Source organism: Vicugna pacos, chromosome 1 (assembly GCF_048564905.1).
Source record: "Vicugna pacos chromosome 1, VicPac4, whole genome shotgun sequence".
Taxonomy (NCBI): Eukaryota; Metazoa; Chordata; class Mammalia; order Artiodactyla; family Camelidae; genus Vicugna; species Vicugna pacos.
In genome coordinates, this window is record NC_132987.1 from 45,211,473 (window position 1) to 45,233,702 (window position 22,230).

A 22,230-nucleotide genomic window follows, 5' to 3' on the forward strand; every position below is an offset into this window, starting at 1 on the left:
GTAACTTTTGTAATTAGTTTTTGTAATCTTAATATGCTTTACTAAATTACTTTGTAAATTTACTTCAGTTTGTAATCACTAAAAATTTTTCATTGCTTTACATATGAAAATACTATTCCAAAATATTAACCAAAAGGAAGTCAAAGACCCCAACTATTAGTTAGAGGTTTTTTCAAAAAATGTGCTGAAGAGACGCAAGAAGGTACCCGAGGATGACAGGCACATGTCAGAACGACACAGGAGCCAGCATGGTGGGGCTCCCACTGGACAAATGTGGGACAATTTCAGCCTCAAAATAAATAATAATAGTAAAAAATTATAACCCTGAGAATAATGTAAGAACCCATGAGTCTATAATGATATGAATGAACGTATAATCAGAGAGAAAGAAAGGCTTTTCCTTACAGCCAGTTACAACTAATAATAAACAAGCGATGAATTTAATATTTGTTTCAGATAAGAATCATGAACTGATACTCGAATTAGTGGTTGAAAGTGTGACGAGAAACAGGATATTCACATTGTCTCTCCATAAACTTGCAAATTTGTACTTATTAACTGCAAAGGGAAAAATAGTAATATGTTAATCGTAAAGAAACCTGGCAACTCACCACCTAAACCAAATGGTCATGGGAAAAATCAACCCAGTGCCTCCTGTTATGATGCACTGAGATGAGAACATCATTACTTCTGTGGTCTTTCTGCCCAAAATTCCTAACCTGAGGAAATATAATCATGAGGGAACATCAGATAAACCCTAACTGAGGGACATTCTACACAGTAACTGACCTGTATTTCTCAAAAAGTATGAAGGTCAAGAGAAGCATATATGGACCAACAAACTGTTTGAAGTTGAAGAGATTAAACAGAAAATAAATTCAACATGTGATTTCAGATTTGATAGGAAAGGGGCAGGGGTAAGGAAAGATGAAAGGAGAGAAGGAAGGAAGGAAAGAAAATACCAGGAAGTGAGAAATCTAGGTGAAAGGGCACATGGTAATTTTTTATACTATTTTTGAAATATTTCTGTAATGCTGAAAGTATTCAAAAATAGAAAGTTTCAAAATCATTAAGTCAGATTAACTTTTAATAGAAAATAATATAATGAAAACAGCATTTAATAAAGACCAGATTTTACTAATCATACCTTAGAATGACATTCATCTTCTCAAAAAAATCATATGATGGTAGAATAAAATAAATAAAATAATCTGGCTTGGTCAATATTCATATGAAATTAATTAAATTGTCACTTTCTTCGTTACCCAGACCTTATGTACTATCCTCCCCTTTTTTATTATTCGTGTCCTTCAAAGGGGTCACCTATTGTGAGATTAAACACAACATGCCTCCTCCCCACTCAACTCCCAGCCACGTGCAGTGGACGACTGCTGCCTGCTTTGTAATGGTCAAAATTACTTATATCTCACTTTTTTCCTCCATTTTCTCCTACAGTCTAAAATATGTGCAACTAATATGTGTTAGCAATTTTACTAACTATTCTAAAATAATGAGCGATCAGCAAGTCGAGACACAATGTCTTCTATGTAATCATCATCATGGTATTTTGGCTCACAAAACTGTTCTCATTACAATAAACCCAATTAAATGTTTGAGTTGAATTCTAAGGCACTACCTGCAGTGAATACAAACATCTTCTTTACCCTTAATGGGATTCCTTAAATGGGTGTATGTCATAACAAATACCCTTACTGCCTGAATAAAACTTAGTGGGCAACATATGCATTTTCAATTGTCTTGCCAACTATAGTCTTTAGAACAAAAGCCTCTGTGGTAAATTTAACCTTGTTGTCTGTATACATATGTTCAACTGTTTTATCATTTTTAACTTTTTTCTTTGAATTCTTTTGAAATTCTTACTTCCTTTCAATAAAAATGGAAGAGTGGTTTATTATTTTTAATGAAACAAATGGTAATGAAGAAAATGTCAAATTTAGTTACTTAAAACCAAAGCATTTTTACCCAATGTATATTAAGCTCTCTTGTGCACCATAAACATTGTCTCTTTTAATAATGATAACTGAACAGAGTAGTATCATGATTATAAACATTATCTGCTAGGAAACTGAGACTCAGAGGAGCTAGCAAACTTGCTCACACAGTAACTTGCTTACACATCCAAGTTGTCCTATTCAGTCAGATGGTCTCTACGGACCACTACCTATTGAGGAGAGCCCAAGTGTCTCTCAGACTTATGTCCTTGGGCCAGTATTCCAGGTAGCCTGCCGATCCGTGTGTCCTCTTCCTTCAGGCACGTCTTACCCAGTACTGTCCTATTTTTCTCCCTTTCTACTACTGCCATTCACTTTGTGTCTAAGACTGTTTTCCCCAGAGGTTGGCTGCTGAGAGGGTTATCTGTTCAATTTTCATTTTGTTGCTGCCATCAAAGCAAGACACATAGACCCTTTCATTTGGAAAGTGGAGTTGTTGGTACCAGAATTGTAATGTATTAATGCCCGCCTGCTTTCAAGCAAACATATAGCATGGCCATTTGGGGCAGATATAGTGGAACATCTGGTTCAGAAAAAATAAAGAAGATGAACAAATTATAAATACAAACTGTAAGTTACAAAGTACACACACACACACATTACAATGGAGCACATAAGAGAGCCAGATGTATCTTAGACAGATATTTACAAAAATTTTATAGTCCTCTTTGTTCCTGAAGCAATACAGCATAGTTCTCAACTGTATACTTCCTGAAAACTTCTCTTTATGTGGCCACCACTGTGGGTCCCTCAATGTCATGCTCTGAAGTAAACTATGCACTTAAATCACTGGACACACTCCTGCATAATCAGAATAGAAATGAACAATGTGATTTATTGTCTCTCAGTAGGCCTTTTAGAAAGATCTTTTTCACTTCTTTGTGAGAAAGGTTATTCGGAAAACACAGGAATTTTGTCAGTTCTGATACCAGTTTCGTTGTCCAGGTTCAAATAGACAAGAAGTACAGGGAATATTGGATATGCTTTTCTTGACATGCAGCCCTAGAAGTGTGAACATTAACAACCTTAGGTTGTCAGACTCGGGTGGAAATAGAAATGATGGTGTTGGAGCTGGGGTGGAGGGTTACTTTTTCCCCAGCATTCTGAGCCATTTGTGTAATGGGAATAGTTACAAAATTCAGAGATAATCAAGGCATGGCCTTTTCCCCTCCATTACTGTCTACGTTCAGAAGAAACAGATTAAAATAAATACTTTAGTCCGGTATGGGGGAAAGAGTCACAAAATGTTTAAATTGTAATATAGAAGGATCAATCTCACCTGTTTACCTTGGAGATGTTGAAAATACTGGGGATTTGGGGACTGAAATACAGAAATATCTACAGGTGTTTTCTCTCCAGACATCTGTTAGCAATTGCCATCTACTTTCCCATTATATTTTTCTATGTTCAGCTATCAGGAGTAAAAGCCTTGGCCAGTAACTCAGTTTTCTCTTCCCAAAGATCAGTTACTAAAAAATAAATTATCTCACAAGAAACAAATAAATAAATAAATGCACCAAAATATGAAAGTTTGGAAATACCACAGGTTATATATTAAGATATCAGCTTCATATCAAAGCAAATTTTTTTCAGAGAATACAAAAAGGAAATCCTTTTGACTTTACCCTTTTTTACTTTTTAAGAAGACTTTGGACAATAGCTCTTGAGAACACAAGAGCAAGGAAGCTAGCTAGAGATGTCAGGTAATTAAATGACATTGTGTGTGTTCTTCACTACACAGATCCCAAAGTATCCAATTTGAGGAATTTTAAACCATCATATTTTAAAACACTTTGACTCAAAAAAATAAAGGGACACTCTCCAATTATGTCTAAACATAAGGATTTTATTTTGATTTAATAGCATCCTCCATTAGAAAAAATATTTTTCAAAAGTGAGTTTGATGACAGAATAGAAGGAAGATTACTTGCTGGAAGTTCGGAGATTGAGTGACTAGTCAGGAGGATTTTATGAGTCTAAGAAAAGGAGAATATAGAATAAGTCAGTGACTTGCACAGAAAACAGAAGACAGAGACAGAATGCAGAGGAAAGACTGACCGCTCTCGGCAACTGAGAAGATGAGGAAGAGTTAGCACATGGGGTTTCCAGGTGGATTGCTAGCCAGAAATTTTGAAGTATTAATCCCACAGTTTTAAATTCTTCTGTGTTTAAGAAGCAAAATTCTTAATAAGCTTATTTTCTGACCCATACTCTTCAGTCCCTAGAAAGATGCCTCACTACTATTCAAAGTCTCATATCTGCAAGGCTGGCTTTTTAATGCTCACTACAGTCTCTATGTTGAAGTACTTACCAGTTTGACTCAAGGAGCCAACCACAATTATCTGTAACCAGACAACAGCATTGATAAGCACAAAAGATTTCTTTTGTATTTTTTTGTAGCATGAATTACATACTATGGAACCTAAATATATATATTCTATTTAGTATTTTCAGAAATTAAACACAATAAACATAGACATTCAAATTTGCCCCCTCCCAAACAAACGAAATTATAGACTCACTGACACCTTAAATTTCTGACATTCTAGATGTCAACTAAAATGTAAATAGTCTGCATTTTTTCGTAGTCCCAGGTTCCTCCTTGAATATGATGGATATATTTTTTTTCCACTGAGAAGCACCATGCTTTCCTCCTGTTTTACATTCTGAAGATGTTGCCTGTATGGTTGAATTGCAAGAGCTCTGGATATAGATTGAGTCAACCAATAAGCTTTAGGGCTGCTGCCAGACAACTTAACTTAGTTCTTTCCTGCTCTTTAGGGTCTTTCTATCAGAGAGCTGTCTGAGTTCACTGTGCGTCAGTAGCCCAAGCCAATACCTTGGCCGCAGTAGTTTTTATTTATTTTCCCCTTGCCCAGTTTATTTAGGCCTAAGCCGATTTTTCTGTTCCAAGGGCCTGCGGACTTATGTGTCCAATTGCATGGTTTCTCTCTAACACCTAGAAAGTAATCCTACTTGCTAGATCAGGTAATCATCAAATTGAGGGCAAATCTGCTGAGTAAATTTAATCAGATTAGTAGTGCTTCCATGAAGGAACAACAGACATTGGAGATTTTTAAAATTTGGAATGAATTGCTAGGTGGGAAAAATGACATTAAATAAATTCTATTTAAACATATAGTTGAATAGCAATTATAGTGGATACATGAGCCAGTGATGTATCTTTGGCATAATTATAATTATGAATTTTCTAAGTATGTTATAAGTTTAAAAGTAATAATTTTTCAAGGTTTTATATTCATGAGTCAAGTAAATTAAATAGTTGAGTTTTGGGGGGGAAAATTCTGCTGCTTCCCCCCCTCCAAAAAAAGAAGAGCTTATTTTGTAATTATTATTATTCTGTCTAACAAAAAAATGTGTCAATGTGTTAAGACATAAATCAGTCTCACATTTTAAGAGCTTACAATTGAAGGCCACATACAATTAGCAACTATCTGTTAAAAATAACTTAAGTGACATTAAGAGAAGAACCTTCTCTAAAGTAATCATAAAGGAGAGCAACGCTTTCAGCTCTTTGAAAAATTGACTTCTCTCATGGCTGGGCTATAGCTGAGCAATTCAAGGTAAAGCTCCAGCTGGAGTGATCTGAAATGATTCTGCTGTTAAGGACACAACAACTAAGTTAATTTTAAAAGGAACTTTGAATGAATACTTTGTTCAATAGTAAGGTATAAAGAATACTGCCAATGCACACAAGTTGGACAATTAGCAAACTGTGTCTCTTTTGAGTAGCAATTTATTGAACTGTCTTCATTTTGTGCCCTTAGCTGAGCCATAAAGTTTTGTTTGAATGCAGAATTGGAAATCAAGGAATTCATGCAAGCATATAGTATTACTTTAACAGGTTGAAACAGATACAATTTTATTGGTTGGCTGGACTTAATAAAGGCAGGAGCTAACTATTATTTTTTTTCTGATGTAAAACTCATAGTGGCTCTCTGAATTCACTCTAATGATCAGCTGTTTTCATTTGGAGAAAGGAGAGAGAGAGAAAGAGAGAGAGAGAAGTGCAATATACACATCAAATAGAAATCAAGAGGGAAGGGAAATCAGTTCTGAAGGATGAAAACAGAGCTTGACATTCCAAGCCTAGGACACAAACTTTTACCAGTGATTTATTCCACTTTTCATGGCTTAACAGGAAACTTTTGAATTGAGTTTTATTTAAATTGTTTTAAGACGCTACAAGATTTCTTTATATATAAAGCAGAGGCTGTTCTCTCTATAAAGAGATAATTGGCATGTTTTTACAGTGTTGTTATATAAACACAAAACTATTTGACCAATCTATCAGAGTGGTTTAAACTGTGCTACTGAAATTGGAATTGTAGAGGGGACACTACATTTAGTTTGTGTAGAGATAATAATCTTATTATCATGGTTCTCTACATGCTATGTATTGAATGATGGCTATTAGTAAGTCAATTTTTCTGTGAATGTGGAGAGTCATTTCAATGTAGCTGGACTTATTCAATACTATTTCAAGAGGAATTAAATACAAATCCTGGGGTTTGCACCAAGTGGCATAAGCTGTATTCAGAAATCAGTGTCTATCTGAACGTATTTATGATGTGTGATTACAGATAATAAACTACCTAGAATATGTTTTCATTCCCTCTCTATCTTTCTCTCTGTCTCATGGACACACACACACACACACACACATTTCCTTTATCCTTCAAGAGTCCTTTCTATCTAATACACAGTAGTCCTTCCAGAATGTTGTTTTCAGGGTTCATGCCATCAGCCTATCTTTATAGATCAAAACATTTGTTAACAGATTCCCTCAGGAATTGAAACTAATGGTCTGTCTTATACCAAAATTCACTTAATAGCAAATAAAGTTAAAAGAGTTCCTTGTCTTGCTTTGTATTTTAATATATTCTCACTTATATGAATATTGCATATTTGTAATATTCTTTTATGTGAGAAGATACCATGAAAATGTATTTAATTGTTATGTAGAGCCGATAAAAGGTAAGTAGTATCACCAGAAAGATATGTTTATTTGGAATCTATTTTTAAAAACCTCCGTCTCAAGGATGATTTGATATTTCCAGAGTCATACACACACACACACATGCACACAATAGATTAGATTGTACTTTTGTTTCTTAGCATTTTTGATCTCGTAGGAAAATAAGAACTAATTGTATGCATTTCTTAATATTTTTCAAAATTATTCAGAAAGATTTGACTTCATCTATGACTTTCTACAGTGAGCCTAAAGAATTTCCTGTTCAAAATTTTGTTTTGGGTATAGATTGATTTACTCAATGGATAGGTACTATTACCACAGTCCGATTTTCACAAATATAACTGACCTCCTGGCTTTTTAAAAATTAATTAGCAGTATAGTTTAAATTGGATAAAATAATTTTTATCACAAACATTGAATTTCTATAATGTGTCTGTATTCAGAAATCAGTATCTATCTGAATATATTTGTGATATTTGCCACCCCAAAATGTGTCTCTTTGATATGAGAATTATTTTGGCTTTTTATTTTTAAGAAACAGAAGACTCAGGAAGTCTTCCTTTCACCTCCACCTTAAGCTGCCTAAAGAATTAGATAGAGGAGCCTGTGGCAGGAAGTGAACTATCACCAGAAATGTCTAGGGAGAATACGGGCTCAGTGTGGCAGGGGGACTCAGCAGGTGTGCTGCTCTGTGTCCCATTGCCCCTGCAGGGCACAGCAAATACTTGTTTACCACACATTTGCTTTTCCATCTTCACGCGAATCTCCTTCCTCCCCTTTGAAGTCTCAGACCACTATACCCAACATCCTCTATTGTCTTCAGCTGAAAATAACATGTAAGCTGAAGACTTCAGCCATGTTGGTGAATTACTCAGTTTTCCTGGGTCTTTCACATGTACATGTCATTAAACTTTGTTTTTCTCTAGTTAATCTGTCTCATATCAATTTAATTCTTAGACCAGCCAGAACATAAAAGCATAGAAGAAAGGTTCTTTTCCTCCCCTATGATACCAACTGTAGAAATATATTAGAGTAGATGTTTGTTTTACAAGTTACAGTAAACATTATAAAAGCTATTATGTCAGCAAGTGAATGAATATGTTTAAAGTATTATTAAAGTGATATCTTTGGCTCTTCTTTCTACAACAACTTCCAAATATAAGAAAGTCACTCAGCTCTTACTGTTACAATATTTTTTCTATTGTTGATCTAAAACAAATAGACTGCCAGTTATTTCTCCAGCAAAAATGAGTTCATTCGCAATCAACAAAGAACTACAATTCAGGGTCAGGAACCATGGAAAGCCACACGCAAGTCCCCCATAGGAAGGAGAGGAGACCTCTTTTAAACAGGGGAAAGGGAAGTGGAAAGGGCTATTAAAAAAGAAAAAGAAGAAGAAAAAGAATCCATTGGAGGAACTGAGAGTTCAAAGTACAGTGGCTTTTCATTAGCCAGGTTGTGAGAGTCTCTCATTGGCTGAGCTCTTGCCAGGCAAGGGAAGTTCTTCTTCTTCCTGTCGGGCTTGGCTGTCGTCAGAAGGCTTGAGAGCTCCCCCAACTGATCTCTCGGTTCTATTTTAATCGGAGTTTCTGTTTTTTCATTTTTACACCATCCATCTTCTTTTTTTCAATCGCCTTTTCCACTCTGTCAATTTAGATCTTTGCGACCTCTCCCCTACCTCTACTCTCTCTATTACTCAACATGTATTCCTCTTCATTATTAAAATCACTATACATGAGAGCTTTGAGCATCCTAGAAATATGAATCTTGCTTTTCTAAAATCTTCAATTATTCCACACTGCTTTTTAATTGAGCAGCTCTCCTCAACTTAGCACTTAAGGCATTCCAAAATGCAATCTCAAATTACCTCTAGTAGTGATTCTTTCTTAACCATGGACTGTCATTAATAAAAATGTGCATATTCATATATGTGCAAAGAGATGCATATAATTTTATGCACAAACTTTAGAAAAATACCCCTGCTCTACACCCTCATATACTGCCAGTCTGCTACACACACCTTAAATTCCAACCATGTTAGACCATGAACAACTTGAGGACTAATAGTATCTATGCAAAAACATAGTCTCATTTATACCCCATGATACTATCCCAAAAATCTCCAAGTAACTTGGCTTCTAGAAGGTCTCCCTTAAAGTCTTTCAGAATCTTTTCTTTCTCCTTATCTGCCCCCTGTTACCTGTTACTTGGATAACCTGGGAAACATTTGGGGAAGATAAATGTCATTTTTCAGATTTTAGTCTCTGTCATTCTTCCTAAAGTAAATTATTTCATTCTGGTGGGAAATAATTTTTTACTAAAGAACTTGGATTGTACCCATCTTGATGAACACAGGCTTCAACTGTATTTGAATTTGATGTCTATTTGATGCATGTCAACTCAAAAGGCTGTTCTAAGATTTTTTTTTATTTCTATTTTCCAGGTTTCTTGAGCACAGGGGATCAGGCTGCAAAAGGAAACTATGGACTCCTTGATCTCATACAGGCTTTAAGATGGACTAGTGAGAATATTGGATTCTTTGGTGGTGATCCCTTAAGAATCACTGTTTTTGGATCTGGCGCTGGGGGTTCATGTGTCAATCTGCTGACTTTATCCCATTATTCTGAAGGTAACCGTTGGAGCAATTCAACCAAAGGTATTATGCAGGTTGCAAATTTTGACAATTTTGGTGTCTGCATGCCACCACCATCAGTAGTATGTGATGCTCTGTATATATTTCTCTGTGCAAACTAAGTGTTAGGTTGAACTCAATAACTGTTTAAAACTTTGTTTTTTCAGCTTCTCTATGCATGTTGAAATTTTTGTCAAACTCTTTTCTTTGTCTCCTGCAGAGCTTGGTATGGACGCCCTTTCAAGCACACTTCAGAACAGTTAGCATTACAGTTACTTTTCTTTCCTCCAAAGGGTGATTTTGGGGAAACTCAAAGACAGTCACAGTTCTGTCATCTCTGTTTATTCAGTAATCACAATCAAGGACAAGTTTTATTTTTAATTTTTTTAATGCAGGTCTTGTATGCATTCTAATTTCAAGATAATAGACATTTTAAACCCTTTAGTAGTATGAAGATAAGGGAGCAGCTGTAAACTAGTTTGTCTGGAAATGTGATTTTCATTTGTTGTCTGAGTAAAGAATGAATGTTTGATTATTTTGCATGCATGATCCAAAATTGTCAAAGCATGGAGGTCACTAGAAGAGTTTTGACTAAAAAGAAAGATATATTTGAACTTGTGCCTTTTCTATTTTCAACTGCAAAAGTGTTCATTTTTCCCCCTGAAGACTGACAAAGCAGCATGGAGCACTGAGGCTGCTTAAATCCATGAAATATTGTTCTTGTCTCCATTTTCTGGCCTTGATGTCTTTTTTCCAAAGTGCCCACCCAAGACTCATCATGTTGGTCTTTATGGACTCCCATTTTACCATAAGTGTAGTCACCCATGCTGATTGCATTACTAACTGGAAATGTCCACAAGACAGATGTGTTTTGTTAGCAAAATCTGTAAAAGCACATACTTCCTCTCCATTTTATATACATAATAAGCAGGAAGATGGAGAATATATATCAACATAGACCATCATGTATTTTCTGTTTTTTTATTGTCATTTTATATATATTAAGAAAGTATGCACTGTCGGTTGTAATTCATGAAGCATCTTCATTTGTAAGACTGAGTTTTATGATATGAACACCAGACACAGAATGTTTGTTTTTGGTATCAAAGACACATTAATGTGAAATTTCAAAACAACAGTCAGTCATTAAAAGAGTATATATATTTGGAGAATCATATTTTATTATAGACTTAATTTATAGATACAGTAACGTCTCATTTATACTAGTAGAATTCTGATTCAAGATGACAAAATGACACATATATGAGAACATTTCCAATTGTACAGAGATTTTAGTCTGTAGTGAAAGGGCTTATTTTGAACTAACAAAGTTTGTTGTTGTTGTGTAATAGAACAGATTAGATTGTTCTAGCCTGAGGACTAGCCTAATGCCATGTTATATTGGTTAACATTAGACAATCTGTTCAGACTTCTTAGGGTCATTTAGTCTCAAGCTATTTCTGCTGATTTTTTCTAAAACTTTTTCTAAATGTAAAGTGAAAATGAGCACCAAAGCCGTTTTCAGCCAGTATGAAACTAACATTGGATAAAGAGATGAATGAATTAGTTCATCAGCTAGCATTGCTATTCATCAATCTGTGATGTGGGAAACATTGGCAAAAATGGCTGGCTGTGCAAACAACTGAAAATACAGGATTCCATCACAGCCTTCAAGGAAATCTGTCCATACCTGCCTAGATAAATGGACTCATATTTGGTCTAATCCTAAGTTTATCACCACTAACAAAGCTACCTAATTTGATCAGAAGATGCTCAAAAGAGGTCTTGAAATCATTGGATTAATTTGGTCTCCACTGCAGACATAGACTTTAAAGTCTGGCAACTTCCCAGGGCTGCAGCAATCCTCAGGCCTGTATCTACCAGGAGTCAATCACACATAACAAGCACTATCCCTAAGGATAAAATACATTGTTTTCCAAATATCATCCAGATGGGCTGTTTGAGACAATCTTGAACATGATGTGTATTTGCCTTAAAATCTTTTTTGGTATATTTAGTTAATGTCAGTAAGTCCCTAAAATGGGAAAGAATCTTCTAGAAATCACCAGGTTATTTTAGTTGTGAAGTTTTTAATTAGTAAAATAGTTCTCTGAGCAAATGTTGACAAACACATAGCCTATATAAATTTTTTTAATTATCTGTATTTATATTATTTGCTTTGGCAAACTTTGCTCTAGCAAATGAAAAATATGTTCATAAAAATGTCAGAAAGAAAACAAATTTAAATTAGTACTGTTTGACTTTTTGAATATTTTTAGAATTATCTGGGAACATATTACAGACATTTTGAACACATATACACATTTGGAGAAAAAATGAAAACTTTGCTTCTAATTCAGACATTGCTTTAACACCTTTGTGAAAAGAGTTCTTACACACTAATACATGTGAATAATTGAGCATGTGTTTGAATAAATGAACTAAAAAGCCATATTTGGAAATTAGTAATAAATGTAATTTTTGAAAAAAGATAAATCATATTTTTAAACAAAAATTTTATTAGAAAATATCTTAATGAGTAAAGTTCATTTATAAATTTGAATGGCATGCAGCTCTTATCAAACTGCATATGGGACCATGATTTACAATTCTTAAATGCAATTAAGTGAAAAGCAATGGACCATGTACTTTTCATCTTTTATGATAAAATATAGCAGTGCACATTCAACAGTGAAGAAATCATCCCCCACTAAATCCTCTGCTGATGGTGTTTTCTTTAACCTAGCAAAAACACTTCAAATGTTTTGTCTTCTTCTGAAAGAAAAGTATTCAGCATACTATGTCTGACATGAAGAGCTGGAAAGAGTATGTCTAAAGTGATATTCTGTTTTGTGTGCTGTTAGGGCCATCCCCAGGGTTTTAGCAAATTCCAGCCCCCAAGTTATGTGAGGTCTCAACGATTTTTCCAAATAAAATCTGATTAAAACAAACATACAGAGCCATTTTGAAGAAAGATGCGTATAGCCAAACTGGAGGAAATATCCTCAAAAGACAATACAAATTCTGATAAAGAGTTAAAAAGGAGAGAGTTGGCCTCATCTGGTTGGCTATGATAATAACATAGGTGTTTACATGATGAGCAAAGAAATATTAGGGGCTTTTTACCACTAGTATTTACATAGTCTCCTTCTCTCCTTTCTTATTGCCTTCTTGAGACACTGCAGATTCGACCTCTTGATCCCTAGTAGTTGCTACTCAAAGCAGAAGACTTAGGTTCAACTCTTTAATTCATTATATCCTGGGGATGACCTTATGTACCTTCTCCTAAGCAGAAATGTCTCTATCTCCCTGTTTCTTGAGTCATATCTGGGTTTTTATACACATGTCTAAAATACCAGATTTTATTGTTTTACCATATTATTCAAAGGTCATCTGAAACTTTGTTGTTTTTCCCATAGGTCTTTTTCAACGAGCAATAGCTCAAAGTGGAACAGCCCTTTCCAGCTGGGCTGTTAGTTTCCAACCTGCAAAATACGCTAGAATGTTGGCCACAAAAGTTGGTTGCAATGTTTCAGATACAGTAGAGTTAGTGGAATGCCTACAGAAGAAGCCTTACAAAGAACTTGTTGACCAAGATATTCAACCAGCACGATACCACATAGCCTTCGGACCCGTGATTGATGGTGATGTAATTCCAGATGACCCTCAGATATTGATGGAGCAAGGAGAGTTTCTCAACTATGATATAATGTTAGGAGTTAACCAAGGGGAAGGGTTAAAATTTGTCGAAAATATAGTAGATAGCGATGATGGTATATCAGCTAGTGATTTTGACTTTGCTGTTTCCAATTTCGTTGATAATTTATATGGATATCCTGAAGGCAAAGACGTTTTGAGAGAAACCATTAAATTCATGTATACTGACTGGGCTGACCGTCATAACCCTGAAACCAGAAGGAAGACATTATTGGCTTTATTTACGGACCATCAGTGGGTGGCACCAGCTGTAGCTACAGCAGATCTTCACTCAAACTTTGGTTCACCTACATACTTCTATGCCTTTTACCATCATTGCCAAACAGATCAGGTTCCAGCTTGGGCTGATGCAGCTCATGGAGATGAGGTTCCCTACGTACTAGGAATTCCCATGATTGGACCTACAGAGTTATTTCCTTGCAATTTCTCCAAAAATGATGTGATGCTGAGTGCAGTCGTAATGACATACTGGACAAATTTTGCTAAAACTGGGTATGTACCTAAGGAATGAATGCTATAATTTAATAAAAGCATCCTTTTAAGCACTTAAAAAACACATATTTTGTGCCCACATGATTTAATTTAATAGATTAATACCAATAATATGTTAAGTTCCTTTATTCAAAATTCTTTATTTGTGGTGTTTCAAAAATCATTGCTTTATTAGTTCTTACTTGGTAAAGTTTATTAAGAAAGGCTTATATCTTTATGGTATTACTCAATAATTAAATTTATTTTGCTTTTTAATTACACAGGACTTATTGTTATTCAATAGTGACAAATATTATTTTATAGAGATTTTTATTTTATAGTACTGAAAACCTTTTGATCCTTCCAACTACCTTGTGAATTGTGAGGTAGGCAGGTCAGGTACTATAATCTTATTTTTCAGAAAAGAAACCTTAGGCTTTGAAAGCTTCATATAGATATTCACATGTGTAGGATATAGCATTACCAGGAATCAAATTCTTATCTTCCAATTCCAAATCCCAAGTTTTTCTGTGGCTGTCTCTGCTAGTGGGCCTGTGAGACAACTCATATGTATATGAATTTTTAAATCTTTGGCTATATAGCAATTCAAGGGCAGAGAGAATAAGAATGTATGGTTTACTTGCATTACATTATCCACCTGCCTGCGATGGGATTTATATTTCTAAATTGACCCAAGTTGTGTTAAAACACAATTTAAAGCCTTGCTGAGTTACCTCTTCAATTAGATGTTCAACTAGTACGATTTTGACTTAAAAGAATAAGACATTTTTTTTCTCATAATTTCTCCTTTCTTTTCTAGTGACCCAAATCAGCCAGTCCCTCAAGACACAAAATTCATCCATACCAAACCCAACCGCTTTGAAGAAGTAGCATGGACCAGATATTCCCAGAAAGACCAACTCTATCTCCATATTGGATTAAAACCGAGAGTTAAAGAACATTACAGAGCCAATAAGGTGAACCTCTGGTTGGAGCTGGTACCTCATCTGCATAATCTCAATGACATTTCTCAGTATACCTCGACAACAACTAAAGTGCCATCAACTGACATCACTTTCAGACCCACAAGAAAAAATTCTGTACCCGTCACATCAGCCTTTCCCACTGCCAAGCAGGATGATCCCAAACAACAACCAAGTCCATTTTCAGTGGATCAAAGGGACTACTCCACAGAGCTGAGCGTCACGATTGCGGTTGGAGCATCACTGCTGTTTCTGAACATCTTGGCCTTTGCAGCCCTATACTACAAAAAGGATAAGAGGAGACATGATGTTCACAGGAGATGCAGCCCTCAGCGCACGACTACCAATGATCTGACCCATGCACAAGAAGAGGAGATCATGTCCCTCCAAATGAAGCACACTGATTTGGATCATGAATGTGAGTCTATCCATCCACATGAGGTGGTTCTTCGGACCGCCTGCCCCCCAGATTACACACTAGCTATGAGGAGGTCACCTGATGATGTTCCTTTAATGACACCTAACACCATTACAATGATTCCCAACACTATACCAGGGATTCAGCCCTTACACACATTCAATACATTTACTGGAGGACAGAACAATACTCTGCCCCACCCCCACCCTCACCCCCATTCACATTCAACAACCAGGGTATAGCCAGATAAGAGAAACAAACTCTATTTTTTGATGGACTGCAGTAAAAGAGTACTGAAGATTCCTTGGCTTTCAACCTACAAGACTCTTACTATTTAAATAAGGAGGAATATTATGTGAATATACATATCAAGAACTTCGGGGGTTTTGAAAAAATTGAATTGTACATATATACACAAATCAACTTTAAAAACGAATTTCAATTGCTCGAAGCAATTGTTCTGAATGATACTTTTTCATTCACATTCAAGAATTAATTTTTTGAAGATTTATGTTACATAATGGAATTAGGCATGTGGAACATCAAACAGGAAAGAACTATGTCTGAAATATAAAAAATAAAAATAAAAAAACAACCATGAATATGCACAAGGGACCACACCAATGGAATGTCAGATAATTTTCACCAGGTTTTATTTGGAGCAGTTTTATTGTGTAGACCATATTTACATATTTGGATAAGTACACAAAGCACCAATGCTGTTAATGGCCTTAGCAGAGGCTCATGCTGAAATTTGCCAGTAAAACAAAGAAGTTTAAAGACTGGCAGGTACAACATTATCACATAAGTGCTGTCAGTATAAAGTTGTGGGGATAAAGGAAACTGGATATTTTTAGCACGATGTGCATGATAATTTATATGCTTGGTGGCTGTGCTGCTGATTAAGCCGTAATTAAAATCCTTCTCATCTCATTGGAGTTTTTAGTAGACGCTTCCTCCATCAATTGGCAGAACCTAAAGAAGATTTTAAGGGGCAAAAGTAATTACAATAAAATAATTCACAGTAGTATTGATAATAGAAGGAGTTAGTTATTAAAGGTATTTGAAGAAACTATAGGTATAGTGGTGAATACTCGCTGATGTGAATCCCAGAAAAAAATTTCCCGTGTTTTTAATGTTCTTTTCATTCCCATCTAAATAATTTAGAGAAATAGAACCCTAATTGGAAATGTGTTACGGGATCTATAATTTGCTGTGCTTTTTGTTACTCTGTGTTTTGTTACTTTTGGTAAGGTGAAGTGTGTCCAAAGAAATTACTTGCAAGTCTTTATTATGATATGAGGATGCCCCAAATTACCACTCTGATTACAGTTCTCAGTTAATTGATTTACTCATGTTGCATGACAAAATGTTTACTACTAAGAATTCAGTATAAAGTTATGTCCCTCCTCACATCATTTATCTTTCTTACTGAGGTTCATTCATTCACTGGAATTTACTCACACAATCTCAGTAGAGTGCAACCTAGATACAGACCTAAAAGGGGAGTCAACATCTGGAGGATTTTAGTCTTACACGTACGTGTGATTTTAAGTGAATATTCTAAGACCACAGGAAACTCTTCATTCCCTTGTTGTTTACCAGTAACAGTATATCACAGACCTTTCCAAATGTTTGTATATGTAATCAGATGTACATTTATATTAAAAAAATTGAGATGGACTTAAAGAGCACATCCTGATAAATACTTTCTCTCTTACCTGTACTATATTTCTATTAGACTAAAGTTATGTGATTTTTTTTTACATTTTTTCAGATGACTAGCAATTTTGATAGTTTGTAAGATAATGCAAAGAACTTTCTCTGACAAACTAACTGCAGTAACAGAAACCTTTCTTTTCAGTTACTCTTTTTCAAGAATGAAAGCTTATTATATGAAAAAAAAAATTGTATACTACTTGATGGAAACAACTTTGTACATCTTGGCCATGTCACTGGTCATTGCGTGAAATAAAGATAATAATGACTATTAGTCCAATGCTAAGAGACATGATCTTTGCTCATTAAAGAGCTAAAATGTTTATTGCTGTTTTGTCTTTTTTTAAAAACACAAACAAACAAAAGGAACATGACTGTCTCAGAGAGTCATTTCTCTAGACCAGTCGGGTTTTTGAAGACATACAGGTTAACTTCTACAGAAAACACATCTGTTTTTAAAAGCAAGTCTCATCTAAGATGAAACTGATGAAACTTTAATGTTATGAATTTATAAGCCCAGGGACTCCTGGAAAATATTAGCATTGTGTTTTTAAATACCTCTTACATGAAAATGGTGTGGAAATAAAATGTGCCAGTTGTTTTCAGTTAGAAATACAGGTTCCAAGTTCCAATTCTGATCATCAAAGAAAAGGTCTATTGAAAATAAATGTGCAGTATATATGAAATCAGAATAGCTAGATTCCAAAAATAAGGCTGATTAAGTTATCATAAAGTAGTGGATAAAAAGTTATCCTTCTAAGAACATTTAAAAGTGCTGAGCAAGACATTAAGCTAACTCTAAAAAAAATCTCCTATTTCGAAGAATTTATTTACTTACAACTCCCCCTCCCAATTATTAACTGTCAGTAAAACGTAGATACTGCTCCTTAACTTCAAATAAGTATCTCTGTTAGAAGCAAAACGTCTTCAAAATCCAGAGCGGTCTACATGCAGTTTTGCCTGATGTGGTTATGCTTTTAGACTGTGAACTACCAATGTAAACCAATAAAAAGAATTGTCTAGCATCTGAAATATTGTTTAATCAGAAAACTGTCTTTTAGTATATTGATTAAATAAAAGATAAAAACAGAAATAGAAATGAAAACAAAATAAGAAATAAATGAAGCCTTTCATATGCATTAATTCACTTAGCAAAATCATTCTGTCGTATTTTAATGATGGCCATATTTGTATCTATGTACGTATATGTTGCTCTAAATTTATCTATCAGTCAATCTACCTATCTAGACCACAACTGACATCTATTTTATATTAATTTAGGAAATAATTTAGGAAAACAAAGCATAGCCCTATTCTTTTTATTTTAATTAATATAGCATCAACTTTGTGGGAGATAAGGCAGTTCTAAGTTTTATTGCTGTTTCCAGTCGTGATAAAGTCATTGCAAATGAGTGTTAGTTGCTAGTTTTATAATTATGGCAGCTAGTTTTCTGAATGTAAAATGATGTCCCACAATAAACAGAACATTCAGAATTGTTTTTAAAGCTGAAATATAAATTTTAAATGCAAGAAATATTTTGAATATTGTTATTAAATTTTACCCTATATGCATTTATTTAGATGAAAATTTTCTTCAGGAAAAAATAGTGCAAAAATTAAACGAATATCTTGTCATTACTTATTAATTCAGATTTTCCTGCCTCAGATGAAATTGCAAATAGTCAATGCTGCTTAGAATTTAAATAAACATTAAGCCAAAATTGGCTTTATTTCATTGTCTTGCTATTATATAAAAGTATTGCCAAATGTTTGTCAGCAGATTAATGTTGTTTTAGAGCATGGGATTCAGCAATATAAAAGTGACAGTTTTCATAGTTTTAAATTTTTATTGAATATGTTGACTGTGAACAAAACCTAGTTGACTGCTACAAATGTTTCATGAGTTTTATTATTATTAACTTTAGGAATTTGGAAAGTCATTTGCTAAAGCATTAAAAATATCTGATTTGAGTTTAGAGACATCATGCTAATAGTTCAAAGCAGAAAATTTGCATATAGATTATTTCATTCTTAATTTCAAATTTAAAGGTTGACCATAATGATATTTTAATTCAGTTTCTTTTTAATCTGTACATGTTGCTGAAAACAGCAACAAAATTAAAAAAGAAAAAATCAGCTATATGTAATACAAAAGAGGAAAACAGGATGGCACTAATCTTACAGAAAAGAAATGCTTAAACGTTGTATCTATAATGTAATCTTAGTTATTTCACCAGTTGGCCTACTTATACTGACACATATACTGATGTAATGAAAGGATTGAAAGAACGTGGTTTTGCATTCCAGCTTTAAAGACAGTACTACAGAGAAATTACTGGGATTCTTTTCTTTGGCGAGTTTCATAGAAATACTTTCACAGGGCGAAATGATGAATGAAATTCTTAGGAAGCTGTCAAATATCATGGCAGTTCTTTGATGCTTGTTTTCTTCTGTGTTATTGGTTCAAAGTACTGGCCTTTCTCTTCATTTCTGGTAATTAGTTGTTATAGACTATCACTTTTTAAATGTGAATGAAAATTAGATAATTTGGTTATACTTGTGAAAACATGCTCTCAAATAAATTCAATTAATGGGCACTTCCCTGCTGAGATTTTGTTATCATTCATTTAATTAGCTTGTCAAGCTTTATTGTTATGACAGTAGTTTTGGCTTTTTAGTCAATAAACTGAGGTAACTTCTCCGGCAGCCTTATACCTTTCCTGCACTTGATATACAGCATACACTTCAAATTTCCATCAGAAATCTCTTAAGAAATCTCCTAGCGATGTGAAACATTTGGTAACCAACTTGATTATTTTTCATAAGCATTCTGATTTGATTTTATTCTGGCACTTTACCGTATTTGCATGGGGGCCAGAAATCAATTCCATCTGAAAAGAGTTGCAGCGCCTACAGGCGGGAATAACCGTGTGCAGGGAAGGAGAGCATTCTTCCTGCGGTTATACTTATGAACATTGCCATCTATCTTACATTTGCAAATCCTAAAAACTCAATTTAAAATGTGTAAGATGACCATGTTATACATTTCCAATAAGAAAATTTTATTTAGAAAGGTCTTTTGTTGCATTTAGTTTGATTTTTGTATGTCATCAAATAAGTCCAAATGACTCCTGGAAAAGAGGTGAATTTTTGAAAAGCAACAATTATATAATGGTTTTTAAGTGTAGAAATTTGAATCTCCAACAAACTTTAATTTTTTTTCCAAAAGGTAATTTTAATTTAAAAGAAGTCTGAAGTTATTAGGGACAACTATAAATAAGATAGGTAGATAATTTTTTCTTGTCAACTATTATATGTACCATATAGTACATATATCCTATGCACTATATCATTCATAGGATATTTTTAATGGCACTTTCAGACTCATATTTACAAATGACATTGTATACCTCCCTACATATGTACAAATGTGATAGAATTTAGTCCTCTATGGAAAGTCAAGCCAAAGTACTAGCTGTTTTGTGTTGAAATGAATGATAACAATTATAGCTTTAAAGAAATGTGTAAAGGCACAGTAACAAAACTCAGCAGGTGAAATTAAAGCAAAGGGACTATTTTTGAATGCCATTTCCAGAACTGATATCTGTATTAAACGGTATGTTTAAAAGGATTTTAGTGTTTTTGATTTATCTTTCTCTGCACTCATGTCATTTAGCAAATTAATGGGACATATGTCATTTTTTTGTAAAAAGAAAAAAAGGAAAGCCATTGGGTTGTCACAGTTCAGTTTGCATCTGGACAGCCATGGCTTTCATTACAAACAGGTTTACTATCATGAATAAATATCACCATGTTTTCCAAGTTGTGTTGACTATTTTTAAACTCAGAAATAATTTCTTCTGTTTGACACAAAAGCATTTCTAAGATAAATGTCCCCTTGCAACTTCTTTGTATTGCCCACACATGTGCTGACAGTTCTGATTTCATGGAAACAATGATATTTTATGGTCTGTTCACCTCTTGGTGAAAGCTGGGAAAGAATCTGGAGAGAAAAGTTTGGGAACTTGGATATAGTTGTTACACAGCTTGTCAGAAAAGACAGAGGAAAAGAGGGAAGAAATGACGGAGAAAAAAGGAAGAAAATTTTGCAGTTTTTAATTAATGACTTCTTGCTTCCATATAGTTTTTTTTTTAATTTTTTATTTAAAAATTTTTTGTGGGGGAAGGAAGTAATTAGGTTTATTTATTTTTTAATGGAGGTACTGGGGATTGAACCCAGGACCTCATGCATGCCAAGCATGCACTCTACCGCTGAGCTATACACTCCCCCTTCCATATAGTTTTTTAAGCAGAGATGTATGACAGTTATATTAAAAGAGGGCTAAGAGATTTAAATAAATCCCTTTAAACCATAATCTATTGTCCTTGGAGAACAAGATTAATAATATTTAGAAAGGGGCAACAAATTTAATCCTTGATCCAAGTCTTGGTCAAATTGTGTCACTAGAAACAAACAAAATTAAAATCTAGAGAGTTATATTTCTAATTTTGTGTACTCTAATCAATAATGATCTTGGTAGAGAAGACTAAGTGAAGCATGAGCATCTCTCATCTGAATGTAGCCCCAAATAAAAGTACAGTGAACGAATAGGACATCACAGAATGTCCTTTTACATGGTATGAAGATCAGTATTTCCAAACTGCTAAGCAGAAGAATTGTCATTGTTGTGCTGGTCTCTGTGGCCTTATAGAACCATCAGTACCAAATAAACTGTTCAAAAATACCTTCTAAGAATCTCAGTTTCCCCAAAAGGACTGTGATGTTCGTAAGATTTGATGTTGTTTTGTAGGATTGCATTTGTTCACCACATTTTTACATTTCCTTATGTTACAGAATGTTATTTTTTGAGTTCAAAAAAAAAATCCCAAATATGTCTTGTAAATGTTTATTTCTAAGCAATATTCTCTAATGGAGTGCCATAATTTGAAGTACTTTCTACTGCCCACAATCCTGGAGAGCTGCCTTGAATCTCCCCTTAAACATTTCTATTTCTCTCCTAACAATACTCATCTTCACTCTCAGAGCTGACTCCCTCTGTATTACAGGAGATCTTCCCATCCATTCCTGAACCTTCTATTTCCATGCCCTCTCCCATTATTGTTTAAGCCTTCTTCTTCAAGGGTGTGGAATTTGTAGGGAAAGTCTTATGGTGATTTAAGTAAGTGGTGCTTCAGGCACTTTAGAAGCTTGGGACCATCAATCAAGCAATGGGAGGAATTTTTAGGCAGCCATTCACTCAGCAAGTAGTGCCCAAGAT

The 22,230-nt window shown here is 34.4% G+C and overlaps 1 protein-coding gene, 1 long non-coding RNA gene and 1 other non-coding gene across 6 annotated transcripts in view; 1 reads left to right on the forward strand and 2 right to left on the reverse strand.

Annotated features, from left to right (window-relative positions):
- NLGN1 (neuroligin 1) overlaps nucleotides 1-15,903 on the forward strand; it is a 767,045-nt gene extending 751,142 nt beyond the window's left edge. The window contains exons 4-6 of one of the 4 annotated variants that reach the window (XM_072961073.1): nucleotides 9,455-9,667; nucleotides 13,063-13,852; nucleotides 14,652-15,696. In XM_072961073.1, the coding sequence (XP_072817174.1) occupies nucleotides 9,455-9,667; nucleotides 13,063-13,852; nucleotides 14,652-15,474 (1,826 nt within the window). In that variant the 3' untranslated portion in view covers nucleotides 15,475-15,696. Of the gene's footprint in view, nucleotides 1-9,454; nucleotides 9,668-13,062; nucleotides 13,853-14,651 lie in introns of all 4 variants that reach the window. The other 3 variants (XM_072961083.1, XM_072961069.1, XM_072961090.1) reach the window with 3 other exon arrangements.
- LOC140696387 (uncharacterized) overlaps nucleotides 15,862-22,230 on the reverse strand; it is a 31,397-nt gene continuing 25,028 nt past the window's right edge. Inside the window, exon 4 of the long non-coding RNA XR_012072648.1 lies at nucleotides 15,862-16,207. This is a non-coding gene — a long non-coding RNA (uncharacterized lncRNA). The remainder of the gene's footprint in view (nucleotides 16,208-22,230) is intronic.
- TRNAA-GGC (transfer RNA alanine (anticodon GGC)) lies at nucleotides 21,167-21,239 on the reverse strand. The gene has a single exon. It is a non-coding gene; the product is annotated as a tRNA-Ala (tRNA).